Source organism: Balaenoptera acutorostrata, chromosome 18 (assembly GCF_949987535.1).
Source record: "Balaenoptera acutorostrata chromosome 18, mBalAcu1.1, whole genome shotgun sequence".
Taxonomy (NCBI): Eukaryota; Metazoa; Chordata; class Mammalia; order Artiodactyla; family Balaenopteridae; genus Balaenoptera; species Balaenoptera acutorostrata.
Genome location: NC_080081.1, coordinates 9808139 through 9829834, shown reverse-complemented (window position 1 = coordinate 9829834; position 21696 = coordinate 9808139). Strand labels below are relative to the sequence as shown.

The window sequence follows — 21696 nt, the reverse complement described above, 5'->3', positions numbered from 1 at the left end:
GGCAGATTTTAGAAAGTAGCATTAAAATTATGTGTTTTTATAAGCATTCTAAAATGGATATGCTTTTGATTCTTATAGATTTTAAATACATTTATTTTTAATAAATTAAAAAGCTTTCCCTTTTACCATTTTTCCCTTAGATTGTGATTTGTCTTTTAGAGATCATGAAAGACAAAATCTGTAAAAATAAAAGTTATTTTCATCTTTCTGTAAATGTTTATACTTATAATTTATGTCTAAGTGCATGAAAGAGAAAAAAATGGCTGATTGAGCTAATAAAATATTACTTTTTCAGGAGAGATGTTAATGATGTGTTTGACATTATTTTTAAGTACATAGTTACCCAAACCTACTCTGTAGCAGAAAGTATATATTGATACTCAGAAAATTAGCTCATTATTTTAAAAAAAGGTCCTTTTTGCTTAACTTAATCCTATTTGTATTTAATTATGTATCAATGTTAAACGATGTTACCTTAAAATTTTAGTGACTGCGGTCTCCTTTTCTAGAAGGTTCCTTGCCCTGATGCTGAAGACAGACTTGCGAAGCTGTAAAATCATGAGTGTGACTTTAGTTTCAGAATGTAAAGGGGAGAGGGAGGAGATATGGGGATATATGCATACGTATAGCTGATTCACTTTGTTATAAAGCAGAAACTAACACACCATTGTAAAGCAACTATACTCCAATAAAGATGTTAAAAAAAAAAGAGTGTAAAGGGGAAATATACTGACAAATCATTACACACACAAAACAGATAACACTATGAAAACAATACACATGAATTTTTTCATCATATGATTGATTCTATCGTTTAATTTTAATTTCTATCTTTACTTTTATTTGAATAGAACTGCAAACAAGCTTGTGAGGCCACGTGTCACAGCTTTGGGGGCGACACACTGGCTATGCTCATTGGTAGTAATGTCTCCTTACATCCGAATACGGTTTTCAGTTTCCAAAGAATTTAATGTTGCAATGACTACTGGACCCTTATTGTCGTCGTTTAGTAAAATGTTGTCTAATCCACATTACATCTGATTCTGGGACCCAATACTCATCTGAATGATGAGTTTAAGAATTGTTTTGCCTATAGACATAGAGACAAATGAGACAAACTTTCAAGGTTTCTTCCTCCTTGGCGACGATGAAATTAACCCAGGGAAAAGGACTAAGAAAACAAAATCCTGGAGGCTGGCTACAAACCAGAAGATACACTCCACAGACTCAGCTCCGTCCTGCTTGATAGTTACAGAAGTAAGACTGGTGACAGGTGTACAGGGATCCAGGGTGGGCAGGAAAAGGGCAGAGAAAGAAGAGAGACAACACCAGCCTGCGAAGATTCAATAACTAGGAAGTGTAGCTGCAGACCTCAGATACTTGGACAATGTCCCGTTCATTTTGATCAATAGATTAGACTAGATTTCCTGAGCACTTAGTATGATTTTAGTGACTACTGGAGAGTCATGAGATTATCAGTAAAAAGCAGGGTACAGTAGCTTGTAAAATGCTAGGTGCTATGCACCATAGAAAAGATAAGGGGGGCTGTAGGGCTCTGGGTCGGGGAGAACTAGGTGTGTCTCAAATAGTTAGCAAAGACTTGATTGAAGAAGAAGTCGTATTGGGCCTTGAAGGATAGTTAGGATTTCTACAAGCGAAGGAAGCAGTGGGTGAAGGACTAAAGCTGGAAATGTGCACAGGGCAGATTAACTTGGTGCAAACTACCTATGCAAGTGCTGAGCTAGGCGGTCCTTTAAGCAAGGAGAATGGAGGAAACACTTTCAAACAAAGTTGAGGGAGGAAAATCAAGCAGGAGACAGAATAACTCTGTATTCAGAAAAAATAGGCCATCCAGTTTCTCTTGAACGAGAGATGGGTAACTTGAGGTGCAAAGTCACAGAGCTCCAATCTGCAGACAAACCTATAAACGAATGCTATAATGTCAACCCATGTGGCCATATTGCCAGAGCTGGGAAAGAGCTGGTCATCACCACAGCTGACAACCTACACAGCATCATTACTAGCAAGAGAACTTTCCTCTTTCACAGCAAATCTGTAATGAAGGGAAGGATCACTGCACACACTGGCAATTTCCCTCACGTGAGGAGAGGCGGTACACTCTTTTTTTTCCAATAATGAAAAACTGAGCTGGTTTCATTATTCACTAGAACTCTTGGAAGAATAAATTAATGTGTAGATAAGGAAACAAGAGTGGAAGTCATTTTTTTTTTTTTGAAATTATATTTTCAGGGTAACGCACAAAAGGCTGTTTACCATGATCGAATCATGAAACTTTCTTACATCTTCTCTCCTCTGCTGACGAGTGACTTTGTGCGTTGATTGAACCCCCCCCCAAGGTGACAGCACATCTCCTGAGGAACATTGTTTAGAGTCACTTTGGAGACAGAAGACTCCGCTGAAAGTGCTCACCAGTTACGAAAGGGCCCAGGCTACAGAGGCCCCGGGAAGGCAAGTTTCAGGAGAGAACTCTGGATCCCACACTTGCTTCATCTTCAAAGGACAAAGACAGGCCTTAGCCGTCTTTCCCCTAGTGTAAGGTGATGGTCTGAACTCAATCACCTGGCTTCTGCCCCTGTAATTGGGCAGCTGACACTTAAAACAGTGTTCTTCACGTTGGGAAAAACCTTTGCAGACACTGGGGACAACATGTGTTGTATTGTTTCCAAATTACTTCTTGCACTGCACATGGTTTCTAAAGGGCTTCCAAATCTCCTTTGTCCTAAACTTGAACCAGGTAAAACAGAATATGCTATTAATCTGTACCAAGGAGTCCTTGAAAACTGCTTTTGTAACTAACAACAGAATAAGTAGAAGAATAAACACCGTAATAGAATAACTTCAATTCAGGTTTGGGATATTCTTGAAAGAAGAAAGGAGATATCTATAGCTATCTACCTAATCTATCTACCTACCTACCTGTATTTGATAGCCTTGATATGTATTTAGAAACTGTTCTTTCTGCTGGTAAATAAAGAAGGCCTGTAGTGACTATCTAGTTCTCCTATTTCTTTAATAAAGCTTTGTGCATTTCTTTCAGCCGACAGCACCAGCTACACTGCTCTGCAGTGCCCTCTTCTGGCTCCAGAAGATACTGACAGGACCTGAAATAATGATCAAAGCACTTAAGGAATTACAGCTTATGAAAGGTGTAACTGTTCATTCTGGATATAAACCTATCAGAAATGCAGGACTTAAAAAGAAGGGTATGGGTGACATATTTACATAGCATTTGAATTGAAAAAAAAAATGATTAGTTGAAAAGCCTCTTTCTTTGGGTGATTTTATATTTGTAAACCTGATACATTCAGCTCCACAAGATAACTGTTCTGTGACTGAATTAATAATCAAAAACAAATACATTCAATTTAAATGTTCAAACAAAACATAAGTGATTTTTTTTTAAGTCTTAAAATTTTAATTTAAAAGATTGTCCCAGAATTGTGCACTTGAACATGGAATTCAAGACCCTGGAAGTTCAAATCATTTTGCATAGAGTTATCTGTGGTTGAATACATTGGAGCTGAAGGGCATAGCAAAGGAGGGGTCTAGCCAATTTTCTGGCACTGCCTTTAGATGTTTTAATCTACAGGTTCCTCTTTTTTTCCCCCTTACAGTTGAAGACCCTGGGCCATTGGACCCATAGCTTCCTGGAGCCTGGATTTTGCTAAGTGTACATTCATGGTATAGTTCACCATGTTCTTCTGTCCTCTGTACTTTCTGCAAATGGGCAACTGGATTCTGAGTTTCATCACACTCAGGTTTGATCAGAATGCACATCATGTCTGGTTGTCCCTCTTTTGTGATGTTAACAGTATTGATATTCGTTGCTTAGATGACTGATTCACCCAGTTTGTAAAATTGTCATTTCTTTTTCATTTATTAGTTGGATTACTTTTATAATGAGGCACCTCCCCACATGTATTATTTGGTTACTCAGTAGTTCAATTCATAAGGAGAAGGCAAGATACATGCTTGATTCTTCACCTGTCTATAGGATAGCATTCCCTTCCTGATTCTCTTTTTCTTGTAACTTTTGTAGGGAACTTGACTTTGATGATTTTCGGTTGCTCATTTTCATGCAAAATTTGTTTTCCTGCATTTCCAATATTTCTCTCCTAACTTCAGAGCTTCCTCTTCTGTTAGACTACAGGGATCAAATGTGGCAGCTTTCTTTCTGGGATTTCCTGGCTCTGTTTTCACTCCCCCCTGACACTACCAATTTTATCTGGATCTGCTCTTTCCTTTATCACTCTTGTTATTTTTGATTCCACTCCTGGATGTTTTTCTGTCTCTTTAATTAATTAATTTATTTTTGGCTGCGGGATTCTCTAGTTGTGGCACACGGGCTTAGTTGCCGTATGTGGGATCTTAGTTCCCTGACCAGGGATCGAACCTGAGCCCCCTGCATTGGGAACATGGAGCCTTAACCACTGGACTGCCAGGGAAGTGCCCTGGATGTTTTTCTTTAGTGTAGAGGGAAGAGGGTGTTTGCCTGTTCCCAGAAACATTTGATGCCCTGCAACTAACCTTGGCTTCTTCCCTACAGCACTGTGTGTTATTGACTGAATGTTTGTGTCCCCCAAAAATTCATATGTTGAAGCCCTAACCCCAGTGTGATGATATTAGGAGAGGAGCCTTTGGAAGGCAATTAGGTTCAGATGAGGTCATGAGGATAGAGCCCCTAAGAGGCAGCAAGTGTCCTATTGCTGGCGATCAATAAACTGCTTCATAAAACTTTCCCTTTGCAAAAGAAGTACACATATGTTAAGCATTATTAATGAAATGGAGCAAGTGATGGCATTTTGCAGTGATGCATTTGCCCAAGCTAAGATAAAGCAGTGACAAAAGTTCACAGAAAATAAGACATGTCACACCAAAAGGCATTTAGATTTAATTACAAACATAATTTGCAAAATGTTTAATTCAGAGAAAAAATCTGCTTTTATCTTTATTATCTCTTTCTTCCTGCTGTTTTAGTGTTTTGTTGGTTGATATTTTTCTAATTACCTGAGTTGAATACTTGGAAGATTTATGTCAACATTTATTCCTTTATTAAATATGCATTCAAGGCTATGATTTTCCCTCTAAAAATGCCTTTAGCTACTTCTCATAAGTTTGATATATATTATGTTCATTATTTTTCAGTTCTAGATACTTTTTATTTCCATTGTGGTGTCTTCTATACTCCCTCAGTTATTTGGAAGTGGTTTAAAAATTTTTTTTTTAAATTAATTTATTTATTTTATTTATGGCTGTGTTGGGGCTTCGTTTCTCTGCGAGGGCTTTCTCTAGTTGTGGCAGGCGGGGGCCACTCTTCATCGCGGTGCACGGGCCTCTCACTATCACGGCCTCTCTTGTTGCGGAGCACAGGCTCCAGACACGCAGGCTCAGTTAATTGTGGCTCACGGGCCCAGTTGCTCCGCGGCATGTGGGATCTTCCCAGACCAGGGCTCGAACCCGTGTCCCCTGCATTGGCAGGCAGATTCTCAACCACTGCACCACCAGGGAAGCCCCAGTTTTAAAATTTTTTAGTGTGTAGGTGATTTTTGTGGTTGTTATTTGGTTTCTAATTTTATGTTGGTCAAATAATTCCTTCTCTAAGATACTGATTTGGTTTATATTCAGAATTCCTTTGTGGTGTAGTAAGTGGTCATGTTCTATAAATCATTCATGCATTCTTGAATCAGAATGTATATTCTTTAGTCATTGAATGAAGAATTGTATAAATGGCCATAACATGAAACTGGTAAACTGTATATTTCAAATCCTCTAAATCCTTATTCATTTCCTCGGCTGTTTGATCATGTGTTGAGGTACTATATTACACATTTTAAACTTAATCTTCAAATTAATCTTCATAGGTAGTATTATTATCTCTTTTTTACAGATGGGAAATCTGAGGTTCATAGAAATTAGGTTGTCTAAGGTTACCCAGATAATAAATTGCAGAATTATGATTAGAGTTCTGGATTGTACAGCTTTTCACTACATCATGATGTCTATGTAAAATGTCATAGTATTTTAAAAGTATTTAAAAAAGCAGTATTAAAAAAAAGAAGTATAAAAAAGGAATTTTCCAAGCTATACTGTAATAAAACATTGTCTGCTTGACTTGGAAGATTTGGTTTGAACATATAACATGCTCTTGCTTCTCCCAACGCCTAATACAAAATCTAAACTAGCCAATTTTTTTTCTTCGTTCTATATATCCATAACTGATTTTCAGAATAACAACGCTGAAGCATGAAAAGAGATCAATGACCTCTCTAACCCATTAGAGCCAGGATGGTTTATAGGATTTATATTTTACATTTATTGGATCCTTAAAATCAGGGATCCATCACACCTTCTAGTTAACCAGAACATTAATTCAATTTACTCCATCACCTGGGAGTAACCACAAACCTATCAGGGAATATTAGATTCCTTTGGGATGCTCCACGCTTAGATCTAAAGAACCATCTTTCACTCTAGTGACCTTCAAAATGAAGCCATTAATATTTATTTGAGAAAGAAAGCCATAAACATTATAAATATTCAACTAACTTTTCTGATTTGGAGTTGTTAACAATACATTTTTGTTGCTAAGTGGGAAAAAGTTTGAGAGGCCTTATTTTTCTTTTCTCACTTTGAAAATATTAACAGATTGATATTAAGTGGGAGAGAATTTATAAAAACATATGACCATTAAGCCCCAAATCATGGTCCAGTGAACAAGGCTTGATGAATGTCATTTCTGCTGGAAAGGTATAGTGTAATTATTATAATGAGCCACTTTATTGAATAAGTCTCCCACATAAAACACAGTAATTGGAACTGAGCAATTACTTAAAATTACACAGGTTGAAGGTGGTACCTCACTTATCTGTATTTGAATTTTTCATGCACCTGTGAACTGAAAATTAATCCCAAAGTGCATACGACAGATCCTGTGCATGGCAAGATGTTTCCATAAAATAAACTTTTTGCAAAATTGACACTATGCTTAGAAAGAAAGAATTTTAAAAACGTGATTAGCATCGGTGGCAGCAAGATTAAAATAGTCCTATTACAATGTATATAAAGGTGAATACCATTGTATTAGTGTGTTAGGAAGGTTTGAAATATGTCTTAGAATGTGACTTTTGTAAAGAGGGAGTTTTAGATGATGGGTCAAGATTTCTGATCTTAAGTTATTTCAACATCATAAATTCTGAATCCTGAGAAAATACCAGGCAGGAAAGTTAAAAAAATATATAAGGATGTACGTGTACAAGCACATGTGCAGACATGTGCACATACACACACACACACCTCCCAAATCTTTACTCTTCCTTTGGGGTCCAGGGCACCCCATACATGTCAGTCCCTGCTCTGTGTGTGAAACATCTTTTTGTCTTTCTGTGAATTCCACTAGATCATAAGCTCCGCATGATCTAGGAATAGGATGGTGTATTCCTTGTCCACTACATTTTCCTCCAGTCTAGCACTGTGCAGAGTTCATTTCTGAAATATATTGAAAGAATGAATAAATTTCTTAATATTAAAAGATAGCTCTCTCTGTGTTCTACCTTTTTTTTTTCTCATGAAGTGAATCCTTAAAATAACAGATGTGAAGCAGGTAAAAATTACAAAGGAGGACTGCTTATTTTGAAATGCCTCTATTCACTTGAGATATAGGACAGTCTTGTAAAACTAGAAACTAAATGATTGGAAACTTCATTGGCTTGGCTTTTTGGCACTTGAATTTTATGACTGTGCTTTAGTCACTAATGCTTGTCATTGCAGAGTTGGTCAAATCTCCAACAACTTATATCTCAGCTAAACTAGTATAATAACTGATGAGGCAAAGCATGAGGGGAAAACATTATCTTCAATTACAGAAAAAAATTAGATATGTTTATATATAGTGCTAACTGGTAATAAAATACAATACATGCTAGGGAGATTTAGATTATATAAGTAAAAACCAAAATGACTTCGTGGTTATAAATAGAAAGACAAAGACTGAAAATCTGCAGAGATTTAAAAAAGATGAGTGGATTTATGATTCTGGGAGAAAATGCCAGATGCTTTTAACCAAGCAGCTATTTGTGAATTTAAAATCCATGGTACTCTGATAGTGCAAGGAGCAGCTATTGGTCTCCAATTACAATTCAATTGTATTTGAACTTCAGATCCAAAGAACAAGAATGTCAGCAGAAGCACCAACCATAACACATTGAGACTTAATGGAAAATACAATTTATAAGTATGACTATACTCAAAGGGGAAGCATGTTTAAAAAGTAGAGCAAAGTGTAAATTTCAAAGACAGGTTCAGCTGCAACCTCAGCTCTCCCAGACCTGTTTTGGAGACTGTACCGAAAACACTTGATCAAAAGCCTTCTATATTATGTATAAAAGATGCTTAATCCTAGACTGATTTACTTTTGACCCCCAATAAACGTGCACCTAAGGAATGCAGACAAATGACATATAATTCCAAACTAAAAATGATCACACAATTAAATATTCTGAAAAAAAAATCATTGATAGGGAATTCCTACTCTTGTGTTAGTTGAAAGCAGCAAAATGTGTTTTTAACCCATAACCCAGCACACTGCATATAAAAGTCCTCTAGAAATGATTGTCAAATGTGCACATAAATGCAGCCATATTTTAATTTGAGCTCACAAACGTACTGCAAAGATCAATAAAAATGGAAAAAAAGTTGTCATTTAAATGATGCATCTCCATTATTACTGTGAATAAGTGGGCAATCAATTATCTACTAAAGCATTCGTATGCTAAAGAGAGAAGTGGTAGGGTTTTCATACTGGGCTTGATGGACATACTTCTTCCCTCCCTGGGACCACACTACTTTGTATCTTTGCGATACAGCTTCTGGTTAGCGGTAGTAACATGTAATCTGGCACTCTTCTCCTAGAGATGTGTCTTGAATGGCACTGCAGAGATGCTAAGCTATTATTTTAGAAAATTCTTTCAGAAGAGTAAAAGCCCAAAAGATGAAAACAGGCTATTCTCTTTTTTTAAAGTGAGTTAACGTTCATCCTGGAAATTATAGATCAGGCTGAGTAACTTGCTACATGTGGAGTTACTGGAACAAACCATCAAATACTCTATATGATTACGCAGAAAATTATAAAATGCTGTATGGCAATCAACAAGGCTTTGTGAACAGTAAACCTTTCCAGAACAATTTAACTTACTTCTTGAGAGGCTGAGACACTAGGTAGGCACAGGGGTTGCAACTGAAATATCATCAAAAATCAGACTAAAAAAAATCAGGCTCACAGACAATAAGGAAAATAAATCAGTAACTAATATATTGTGCTCAACTAGACTGTTACATCTGAAGGTTAATTTAAGTAAAAGTAATTTTTCTTGGTTGATGAATATGTCTATTTGCTGAATCTGACTTCATGGCATGGTTTAATTAAAGTAACTTTTTTTTTTTTCTTTTTTTTTTTGGCCGTGCCGTGTAGCTTGCAGGATCTTAGTTTCTCAACCAGGGATTGACCCTGGGCCCAGGCAGTGAAAGCACCAAGTCGTAACCACTGGACAGTCAGGTAAGTCCCTAAAGTAACTTTTCTTATCTGGTTTGATAGGCACATATCATATGCTATGCCAGGTGCGATGCTAAGCATTTAACAGATATTTAATTCTCACAACAAACCTTAAAAATAAGAATGATCTCTGTTTATAAATGAGGATTGGAACCTCCATCATGTAATCAGTATTACTGGTCTTAATGACTGTTCTATTCTGCTTCTCACAGTCAGTTACATTAAGGAGATCATGCGGTCCATGTTTTCCACATGCTTCCCTCCCTGCCTGGAGCAACTTGTCCTCTATGGCTCAGTCTCCCTTCTCCTGCAGGAAGGACTTAGGGGGTTCTGTCTCATGCTCCTGTAATAGTTTTTACTTTCATCCATTCATGCGTGTTTCTCCCCATTAGACTAAAAGATTCTCAAGGGCATAGTTCACGCCTCACTCACTGTTGAATTCCCATAGCCCAGAAGAGTGCCACACGAATAACAGGTGTTCCATAAATGTTTGTTGAATGACTGAGTGACTGCTGAAGACTTATGGAAATGTAAAGGGTAAACAAAACACAGTAATTACTTTTTTTGTTTTCCTCCTCATTTTGTACACGTGTTAGCTATTAATTATGAAGGCTTACTATGGAACTTTCTATGTGTTTAGCGGAAAAGAAAGAGATAAGAGAGAGAGCAGACATCGCTCTATTGTTGGAGAAATAAATCGTCACTGTTGTTTATCATATGGGTTCTGATTACTGTTCTGAGAAGTGCAGGGACACAAGGGGGTGACTGGGACGGCCCTCATCTCTCCATCTGTCTCATGCTGATGTGACTCTGTGATGGGCCCTCATGTTCCCCAGACACGGCAGATTCCGACCCCGGAAGTGGCTCCGCAGCCAAGCCAGCAGGGCAGAAAGTCCAGGGAGGTCCGTCAGAGACAGAGAGAGTCCTTAGATCCAACCACAGTGGAAACCTTGACGTCGATGAGATGATTCACTTCAGGACAGAGTGAGCTGCTTTTATTAACAGGGTTACTGGAAAGCCAAGTTCACATCTCAGTTTATGTAAGCACTCTACTTAAGGAATTGAGGGTTTAATTCCAATAATACAGAGGGAAAAAATGAGTAGAAAACCACTGCCCGATTCCCTTCTGCTTGGAAACTAGTAAGACTCCTCTCAAGATCTGCAGGTTTATCCTTTAATCAGGAGGAAAGGGGACCCCTTGAAGATGCCCACGGGGGTGTAGGGGAGTGGAAAGGGAAAGAGATGTGGGAATTGGCACTTGGGAACGCCTTTTCTGTGGGGTTTGGAAGGACACCCCAAGGGAAAAGAGGGACCACACTGTTTGCTGTCTTTTTCCTTTAGGATCTGAGCAAACCACACAACGGCTTTAAAGATGTTACAGTTTTGTTGGCTCATTGCTTACAGAGAAGGACAGGTATTTTAAACTATGTGATAAAGGTAATCAGACAGGGCTATTTTTAAAAACATGGTCTCTGCAAAGTGAGGTTGCCATGGGAATTCCTTACAGTTGTTCAAAGCCAGGGTAATTACTTGAGAAAATCTTGCCTAACATGTGCTTTTGTGTTTCCATGTTGCTTAATCAAACAACTCCACCTCCACCCCTCCTGGCTTTTGTTGTCAGGTTTTGCCCTTAACTTGTGATGTCCAGGTTCCTGGGGACTCAGTGTTTTCCCTGGCAAGAGAAAAGTGAGTCCCTCTAGTATAGAGGGTGTCAGAAGTTTCTTCCTGACAGGTAGTCGTTAAGAGAAAACTTTTATTTTATTGCTCCTTTGTTCACATTATGAGAATCACCAAAAGCCAGCCTCTCTTTTTCTTTTGATTTCTTACTACTCTTTGGGGAAAACAGCCTCTGTGTGCAGGGGGCTGGGAGAGTTTCTTCACGCAGTGAAGGACCTTGCTGCCCACTTGACAATGACTCGCATTTCCAAAGGCAACTGGGATGTAATAGAAATTTGCAAGCGCTTCCTGAAAAATACTGTATCAGGGGAGCTAACAGTGGTGTGGTCTCTGTTCAGGATTTTTCTCGTGTGTTTGTGTATTTTTGTTTTTAAGTGGCTTTGGGGTTTCTTAAGAAAAATGAAAAAGGCTTGCCATATTTAAAAATACAGATACCAGACTGCTTTCTCCTCGATTCCTACTTCCCTTAAATCCTTACCACTGAAATTCACTGAGTGGAATTCTCTGTTTTGGGTTTCCCTGGCCCAAAGCCCTCAAGGATGACAGATCCTAAGTATTTATGAAGAACGCCAGGAGCTCAAGCTGGAAACTGGATGGTGAAAGGAATTGTTAAGTCTACTTTCCTAGCAGCCTGAGGAAAGTCAAAGGTTTAAGAATGGGTGGCAGCATGGTAAGTCTTTTTTGCTGCTGCCCCAACAGGGTAGCTACTGCTGAGACGAAGAGAAACTATGTTCCCTACGTGCCCCTTTCCAGATGCTGAAGGCTGTAAAAAGATAAACAATATTGTTCCAACTGTAGTTTATCTACATATGGCCAATGAGCCTGACGGGGGATGAAGGGCAACTTAACCATGGCTGATCACTGCCCTTGTGTAAGACCATGTATTGTGTGTTTGAATCAACTGACTTTATAGACGGGGGACGGCCCGCAGTCTCCAAGAAGTTCTAGTCTCTTTAGAGCTGAGGGACTTGGATCCCGCCCCCAGGATCAATGTCTTTGCTAGTTCATTATATTTTAGGGGATTATGAGAGAGACTCAAGTGTAAGATTACAGAATAAAGCTATAATTGTTATCTTACTTTCAGTTAGTTAAAAATAACTGTTACATGAGAATATAAAAAGAAGCCACAAACATAGAAGTATGAGAAGTCCCCTTAGACACACCCCCCATCCCACTCACCCGCCAAGAACCTTTTTATTTATTTTTTCTCACCAATTTCAAAATATTCTGTTCAGGAAATGTGAGAGACATCATCTCCCCTTTTAGAGAGAAAATAAAATTTCACAGACTAAGATTTTAATTTTGTATTTCCAGTGGGATATCGTTACTCGGGATTTAAAAAAGCAAGCTGTGGATTTGCCGGGTTGGGCATCCATGGTATCGACTCTCGGCACTCTTCCTGGAGAGGGCTGGGTGCAACCCGAGCCCAGACTGGGGCTTCACTGCACGCCCTCTGGCTTAAAGTTCTGCTTTTGAAATAAATTTAGAAAATAAGTGATCTGTGTTCTCATGTGTAAAATGCAATTTCAGAATGATTGTCTGAAACCAGGCCATTATCTTCCCACTTGCTTATCCACTAACATAGAAACTTTTTGCTTCTATGCCTTGTGCACAGTATTGCGTGAACATAACTACGGGGAAGGGACGTGACAAGCTTAGTGACAATTCTTTTAGAAGAGTACAGTCTTCTGAAAGTCTTTAAGGAGAGGTAACGGTATTGCGTGTGTGTGCCCCCCTCCACACACATTTCATGATTTTTTCACTCAAACTTTAAAAGCAAAGGATGATCTCAGTTGAAATCAAATTAGTGGCCTGAAAGATTAAGCAGAACAAATATTTCAAAACACAGAAGAAAAAGAGAGAGATAACAATCCTAAGAGAAAAGTAGGGGGAAAAAAGGAGCAGATGGAAAAGTAATAATTGAACAAATAATAAATGAAAATTTCTTATATTCTTAGTTGGCAAACTGAAAAGACTCCCCAGTTTGGGCAGTTCTGATGATAAAAGACATACAAAGTATATCCTGGTAAAGTTTTTGCACTCCAAGGAGATGTAGAAAGTCTTACAAGCTTCCCAAGAGAAACCAGAAAACCAAACAACCACCAAAGAAAAACCGAATTACTTTCACATGGAAAAAAAAAATGACATTGGCATCAGACTTGTCATCTACAATCTTGGAATCTCTAAAACAGAGGAATAACATCTGTAGATAACTGAAAGAAAAGAAATAAATGAAAATTCTTGAGTGAGAAGAGACACACTACAAAGGAAATCATCATCATCATAATTGAGAACAAAATCACTCAACTACAGCAGAGAAACAAGGAACTGGGGGAGTGATAAAGGGCAGAAGTTCATTTCATTTGGGGAGGAGATGGGAGAAAAGGAGGAGGAGAGGAATAAGTAAAGGTCCTTTACAAGGGTAATCTTTGGAGAATAGGGAGAAACAGAGAATCTTGGAGCATGAAGGAGCTGCTACTTTATTTTCACATGATAATAGAGAAATATGTATTTGATGATAAGCCATAAAAAAAGTTGGCAACAATTGAAAGGATTAAAATAGAAACTAGGACTTTCAAAGAGAAATACTCGCAAGTGAATTAGATGCTTTTGCAAACAAACTCTAATGTGTAATCTCTTTCACAAACTCTGCTATTGATCTTTCATTTTCTAACTGTAGAATCTGGGGAAAAAAATTCCTTATCTACTTTTCAAATGATAAAGACATAGGTAAATCAGAACATGAATAAGATAATGTGCCAAGAGATAATTCCTGCCACAGACCTTAGTAAACTCAATAAACGGCAGTTATTTGGACTAATTTTAGAGAAACTTGGCTCTGGTTAGTCTCCCTGGCATAATAACTGGAATAAGTAAGGTCTCCTGCAGAAAGTAATGTACAGGCCACCATTAAACCTGGGCTGAACTTGAGAGCTCAGAGCCCTTCCTTCTGCACGTGAGAAAATGCAGGTTTGGGGAGGCTTTTGATCTATTGGAAGTCACCCGGCTGCCACATGGCATGGCTCAAAAGCCTGACCTGTAGAAATGCAAAATTTAAATTAACAAATTTACAAATGTTAGGTTTAGTAATTTCTTCAACCACTAAAATTATTTTTTTCATTATTCTTCTGAGACATTAGATTTCAGGACCCCACCCAGTTACGTGGTTCTTTTCTCTAACATATAGGCTTAAGAAAAATCTGGTTATTTGAGACAGTGATTCTTACTTTTTGGTCAATGTACTTGTCCTCAATCGCAGACCGTTTGGAGTGATCGCAGGATGAGGAAGAGGCGGATGGAAGGCTTCGTAAGAGGCAGCAGGTATCCTGTTGCTGGCGATCAATAAACTGCTTCATGAAACTTTCCCTTTGCAAGAGAAGTACACATTATGTCAAGCATTATTAATGAACTGGAGCAAGGGATGGCATTTTGCAATGATGCATTTGCCTGAGCTAAGATAAAGCGGTGACAAAAGTTCACAGAAAATAAGACATGTCACACCAAGAGGTGTTTAGATTTAATTACACATATAATTTGCAAAATGTTGCATTCAGAGAAAAATTCCTGAATCTTCAGTTATTCCTGTTTTAAAAAAGTCACGTCCCTGAAATTACTTTTAAGCAACAATATTCAGAAATTAATGGTACCTTTTGACTCCTATGGTGGTAATAAGATACCTTTTTTCCCCCTCTAAGATTTGGAGGAATTAGTTCATCTCTCTGAACTTTCATTTATCATAAGAATCCTTGAGAGATAATTTTACATTTAAAGACTCAAAATAACTCAGAAGAAACTTACTTCATCTGATCTTCAAAGCATGGGGAGAATTCAAATAACATCTTTTCAAATAATCACTAATCTTGAATCTAATTTATGGCTCTTTTATATATGTCATATTTTTCAGGTTTTAAATTTTGTTTTTTTTTAATCAGAATTGCAAATATATTTTGATTTGAATTTTAAATATTATAGCACCACATCCAGCCTCATGCTTTTATAACCTCCCCATAGAATTGTTTTTAAAACTAGTTACATAAAAAATGCCATATTTGATATTATTCTGGTTCTATTTGTAATTTTTGAGCTATGACTGGAAGAATTTCCTTTAATTGTTAAAAATAAGCATTTTGAAGCATCTTCAATGCAATTGCTTAACTTGAGGGCAAAAGTGGTAGAAAATCATATTAGTATGAGTGCCAAATGCCATGGTTCTTCTTTTAAAATATGGAAGACAAATTATATTGCACCCAGACATGGCATTCTAAATAAACGCTGTCACAGTAGTCCGGAAACCTGGCCAGTGGCGGTTTCTCCATTTCCTTGAAAATAAAAGGGCCTCAGAGGCAATTTTATCCTTACATGGTTGAGGGTCAGAGGCCAATGTCTACGCGCATCTTTATAAGCTGGACCACCTGTGCCAGTTACCTGTGAAGTCAAATCCCCGAGGGGCCATCTCAGGGCGAAGCAGCGGTCAGCAGCCTCCTTGCCCAGGTTAACACACTTGACCTTGCTCTGGATGTATTGCTTAAAGGGGTCAACGGTTTTTAAAACAGAGGAAGACAGAGTAGCAGGATGGATAATAACTTAAAAACAGAAAGAAACCACACCCACATGAGTTTGAAAGAGCTGAATCAGATTTAAGATGAATGTTTTACAGTGTATTTGAGATATACAGTTAAAGAAATACTTTAATACCTGATTTTAGGAACTGTAAAATCTGAAGGAAGCTTTGAGATTTTCACCATTTGCGGTCTGTTTGGAAATTTTTCAAAGATTCGAAGTCGCAAAGGGAGCTTTTCTTTGGTGTCTGCGTTTGCTTCACTTTGCTTTAACTAAAGAAAAAAATAGAAAGAAGGGGGAAATCTATAGTAATGTAAGTCACAGTCTATCAGAATTTTTGAATCAAAGGAACAATGAGTTATTACATGAAGAAACGGTAGATGGCAGTAAAGCCCTACTAAGTATATCTTGGTTGCCTGCCTTACTCTGAGTGTTCAAAGTCTGAGCACAGGGAAAACAAAGAGAAAACTAAACAAAAAACTAAACCAGAAAAAAAAAATTAGAAGAAAAATGTATGTTATTTTATTCCCAAACATAATCCTCTTTTCACACCAAACAATTTTTTATCATTGACTGACTTATTATCACTAACATATTTAAACACCAAAGTGTTTTATAAATATGTGTGTTAGAATTAGAAATCAAAAGAATGAAAAAAGAAATGAAAGTTCTAAGTGGTGATATTTGAAAGGGGGAAAATGTCAAGGAAATTGATCATTTAGTCTAGCAGATTCATGAAAGAATAGCTCAAATAGAAACAACACATTTGGTACATAAAGCAAAAGTTCTCTATGTAGTTGTAAAGATTCTTGGGAATTATTCAATTACATGCCATGAAGTATCTGGGAGTCGACAAGCAAATGGTTTTATTATTTATTTGTTTGTTTGTTTATTTATTTCTATAAGTTTGTTTTTCTATTTTTACAGTTTAAGTTTCACAGAAGCTGAGGCTTTATATCACAAACGCTGAGCTAAGAGGTCAGAGAGTACTTTAATTCAGGCAGTCTTTCTTGGTGGGGTTATGGAGGTACGTTTCAAAAGGTACCAGCTTCTTACCCCCTATGGGGTATATGCTTTTTTTTTTTTTTTGAAAAATATTTGATATATATTTCTTGATTTATAAAAAGTGTTCACAAACTAATTTTGGAAAAGACAAATTCACAAAATTATACAACTGCTTCAAAATTAATGAAAAGATGCTCAAACACAAATACTTATAGGTACTATAAACACACAAATAAAATTATTACTTTTGCGTATCAGATTATCAAAAGTTAAAAAATGTGAGGTTATGAGGAAATGGGAATTTCTGTTAAATATAAAATGGTACAACTTTTTCAGAAGGCAATGTGATAATATGTTTTAAAATGTTAAAGATGTGTCTACTTTGACCCAGCAATATCATTTTTTTTTTTTTTTTTTTTAATTTTTTATTTATTTATTTATTTATTTTTATTTTTGGCTGTGCTGGGTCTTCGGTTCGTGCGAGGGCTTTCTCTAGTTGCGGCAAGTGGGGGCCACTCTTCATCGCGGTGCGGGGACCGCTCTTCATCGCGGTGCGCGGGCCTTTCACTATCGCGGCCCCTCCCGTTGCGGGGCACAGGCTCCAGACGCGCAGGCTCAGCAGCTGTGGCTCACGGGCCCAGCTGCTCCGTGGCATGTGGGATCTTCCCAGACCAGGGCTCGAACCCGTGTCTCCTGCATTAGCAGGCAGATTCTCAACCACTGCGCCACCAGGGAAGCCCAGCAATATCATTTTTGAGACTTTATCTTAAGGAAATATTTGAACAAACGGGCAAAGACATAAGTACATGGCAGGGACTTCACTGGCAGTCCAGTGGTTAAGACTTTGCCTTCCAAAGCGGGCGGTATGGGTTCGATCCCTGGTGAGGGAGCTAAGATCCCACATGCCTCGTGGCCAAAAAACCAAAACATAAAACAAAAGCAATATTGTAACAAATTCAATAAAAACTTTAAAAATGGTCCACATAAAAAAATCTTTAAAAAAAAAAGTACATGGCAGTTCAATACTACTCTGTCAGTAATATTAAAAAAAATTAGAAATAAACTAATAAACTAAACACTTATCCCCAGTAAGGACTGGCAAAATAAATTATGGTACATTCATGCAAAAAGACTCTATGAAGCTCTTATAATGGATGACATAGATCTATAAATCTTAAATCTTATAAATCTTATAATCTGTGTGTGTATATGTGTCCTTAAAAAATAGATAATATAAAAGAGTACATATTGTGAGACCTCATCATTTATATATAACAAATCTGGAAGGATATATTCCAACTGGTAATAGTGGTTATTTCTAGGGGAAAAGAAGCAGAATTATGAAATTAGTTTTCTCTGGTTTGCTCAAATTACTTAAAATTAACATATATTAGCATAAATTATGAGAAAACATATTAAAGATATTTCCATAGCATTAGTTCCATAATTACCTCATTAGTTATCAGAAAGTTGCAATTTATAGAGATAATGATATATATCTTTAAAGACTTACTTGAGGCATAAAGTACATTAGCTTATTTTATGAAAATAATATTTTAAAATATTAAAATAACCAATGTTATTTTAGTTAAATACAAAACTTTAAATATTTATTATTCTTGGGACTGGTCAATGCATCTCTATTACAGTATGACAAAATATCCCCTAAATATCATGACAAGGGGGTATATGCTTTTACTTTATTTTTTTAAATTAATTTTTATTGGAGTATAGCTGTTTTACAACACTGTGTTAGTTTCTGCTGTACAGCAAAGTGAATCAGTTATATGTAAACATATATCTCCTCTTTTTGGGATTTCCTTCCCATTTAGATCACCAAAGAGCATTGAGTAGAGTTCCCTGTGCTATACAGTCTGTTCTCTTTAGTTATCTATTTTATACATTGTAGTGTATACATGTCAATCCCAGTCTCCCAATTCATCCCTCCTCTGCCCTCCCACCCGGTATCCATACGTTTGTTCTCTACATCTGTGTCTCTATTTCTTATGCTTTTACTTTATAATGACAATCTGTCCTGGATTTGTGGAAAGGTGAGCATGAGAGGCCAAGGAAGCGTTTATAATGAGAAGAGAGGTGGCAGCTCTTCCCTCCTACCATGTGGGGATATTCAAACTGGCCAGAGAGAACATGAGCATTTTGGGGGAACATCCCAATTTCAATACAATATATGGCTCAGTTGTCCAACTGGTTGTGAGCCCACAGTGAGATTCTACGTCCTGATTCCTAGTTCAGGAAACTTGCCTTTTTTTCTTACTCCACTATAGGAACTTACGTTTTGGTTTTATACATTTTGTTCTTACATTTTGGTTTTATATAATATGAACATTTACCTTAGCCATTTGTATATCTTATATAGCTTTGTGAGTCATCTTTGACTTTCTGTCTTTGGTGGTATCTCGTTCAGGGAAGGGGCCACCATCATTCACCACCTTCCTCCCCTCTCCCCCTGAGAGGAACACTGACCACAGGGCATTCTCAATAATTTGATGGTTACAATGACAACAATGATAAAGAATTAGCTCCCAAAGGCACAGAACAAAAACTGTGAGTATTTCCAGAAGACGCAGGCAATTAGAAAAATGGCTCCACATATAAAGAGATTCATGAGGAAGAGACTTGTTTTCCAAAAGTTTATGGTCACAACTAGTAGAAAAATATTTGTAGTGGTAAGTAGAGCACACAGGGGGGAAAAAAAGCAGTTAATATGTTGTCAGACCAAAGAGAAAGGCAATTATAAAGGGCCAAAGACAGGCTGAAAAGACAGAGCATAAATGAGGTATTTAATTCATGCGTCTGCTGACTCATTTATTGATACACCGATGCAGTCACTTCTTATAAATCAAATCCCGCAGGCCAGGACTTAGCAGGTTCCGTGCTAGGTTCTGGGGATATAAAAATAACTGAGGCACAGTATTTGCCCTCACGGAACCCACATTATAATGGATAGATAGTTATATAAACAGATAAAGACAATAAAATGTAATAGCTATTCTAGCTGAGATACAAACAAAGTGATGTGAACACAAGGTGAGGAGCAAAGAGAGAAATCAGAAAAAAAAGAAGAAGGAGGTGCTGCTTCTCCTTCCAGAGACTTCTTGGGCAGTGGAATTGCTACACATGATTACGTGAGTCAACACTGGGGCTGTAGGCCTGCCGGGACTGGTATGTATATTTTATGAGAATTAAATGTCTTCAAAGAGACACAAGGGCAGATGGTATATTAATCAGGACATGCCATCAAAGCAAAAACACGGAGCTCCTCCCTAAAAACTGCTCAGCTGGCCCATTCTCTGGATCCCCACCGTGCTTCCCTGGTCAGAGGCATCCCCTGGCTCATGCCCTCCCTCCCACGGTCTCCTCATCTGGTTTGGCTCCTTCAAATCTATGCCGCATCTGGGTCATAGTAATCTTCTCACTTTCTGGCTTAAACCCTTCAGTGGGGGGTCCACTGCTCTCGAACAAAACCGTCAACCTTTAGGTTTTAACACCCAGTTCTGTGTTACCTGTTCCTACCACCTGTCCAGCCTCACCTGGCCCTGTGCCCACACCACGTTCCAGTCATGCCCGCCTCTTTCAGCTCTTCACAAGTGTCCAGGCCTCTGCCCCAGAGCCTTTGTCGCCCTGGCCCCTCTGCTGGGAGCTCCTCTCCTCCCCCTTCTCTCTTGTTCTTCATGAACTTCCACTTGCTCTTCTGATTTCTGTTCCACCAGAAATCCCTCCGATAAGCTTCCTCTCATCAACAAGGTCTTCCTCTCACAAGCTCACAGCATACTGGGTTGAACCAAATGAAGTCGCCATGTTTGTGTAGGTCAAAGCAGTCAAAATGGGCAATTTCTTATGGTTCAACCTAACACTCACTGTACTAGGTTCCTAGGACTGTTGTTAACAAATCATTATAAGATCAGTAGCTTAAAACACAAAAATTGATTCTCTCGGTGTTCTGGAGGCCAGAAGTGCTAAATCAGGGTACCAGCAACGCCATGTTCTCTCTGAAAGCTCTAGGGAAAAATCCTTCCTTCACTCTTCTCAACTTCTCGGCAGTCCTTGTTGTTCCTTGGTCTCTGTCATTGCTTAGCCCTCTTCCCTGTGTGTTTCTCTGTCTCTCTATCTGAATCTCCCTCTCTTTTATCTTACAAAGACACCATTCATTGAAATTAGGGCTTGCCCTAAAGCAGTGTGATCTTAACTGATGACTTTTGTGAAAACCTAATTTCCAAATAAGGTCCCATTCTGAGGTTCCTGGTGGACACAGATTTTGGGGGGACACTATGAAACCCACTACATAGAGCATTATTTATAATGCTTATAGTGTATGACCATTACTATAACTTATAGTGTATGACCACATGAACTCTATATCTGTTCTTCCTGAGACTGTGAACTCTTGGAGGACAGGGATCGTGTGGGAATTTTCCACTATTCCGTATCTGGGGTCTGCCACAATACTTGACATAAAGTAAGTTAAACAAATATTTGTGGAATAAGTATTTATACAGATCAGATGGCAGAACTAAAATCTCCAGCAGATAACTGGGAATAAAAGAAAGGATTTTAGGTATCTTCTAAGGGATGGAGAGACAAGCAGAAAATATCTGTTTCCCAATTGAATACATTTGTTGGTGTGAAATATTGGTGTCCCTAGATTCACACACTAGAATAAAATTATACTCTGTGACATTTAACCTGAACGTATGTCTGCCACTGATGAACAGATGAATGTTTAGAATAAGTTTACACGCAATATCTTGTAACATTTAATCAACTATCCTAGAATATAATGTTTAACAGATGTAGGTTACCAGTATTAAAAAATAATCCCCATGCCTATATGTTTTTAAAATGGAACTCATCTCATTCTAACTTGT

At 37.8% G+C, this 21696-nt stretch overlaps 1 protein-coding gene across 1 annotated transcript in view; it reads right to left on the bottom strand.

Moving 5' to 3' along the window:
* Positions 1 to 21696, bottom strand: part of NALCN (sodium leak channel, non-selective) — a 283440-nt gene that overhangs the window by 64116 nt on the left and 197628 nt on the right. Inside the window, 3 exon segments of the mRNA XM_057532605.1 lie at positions 475 to 548; positions 14473 to 14611; positions 15941 to 16077. Of these exon segments, the coding sequence (XP_057388588.1) occupies positions 475 to 548; positions 14473 to 14611; positions 15941 to 16077 (350 nt within the window).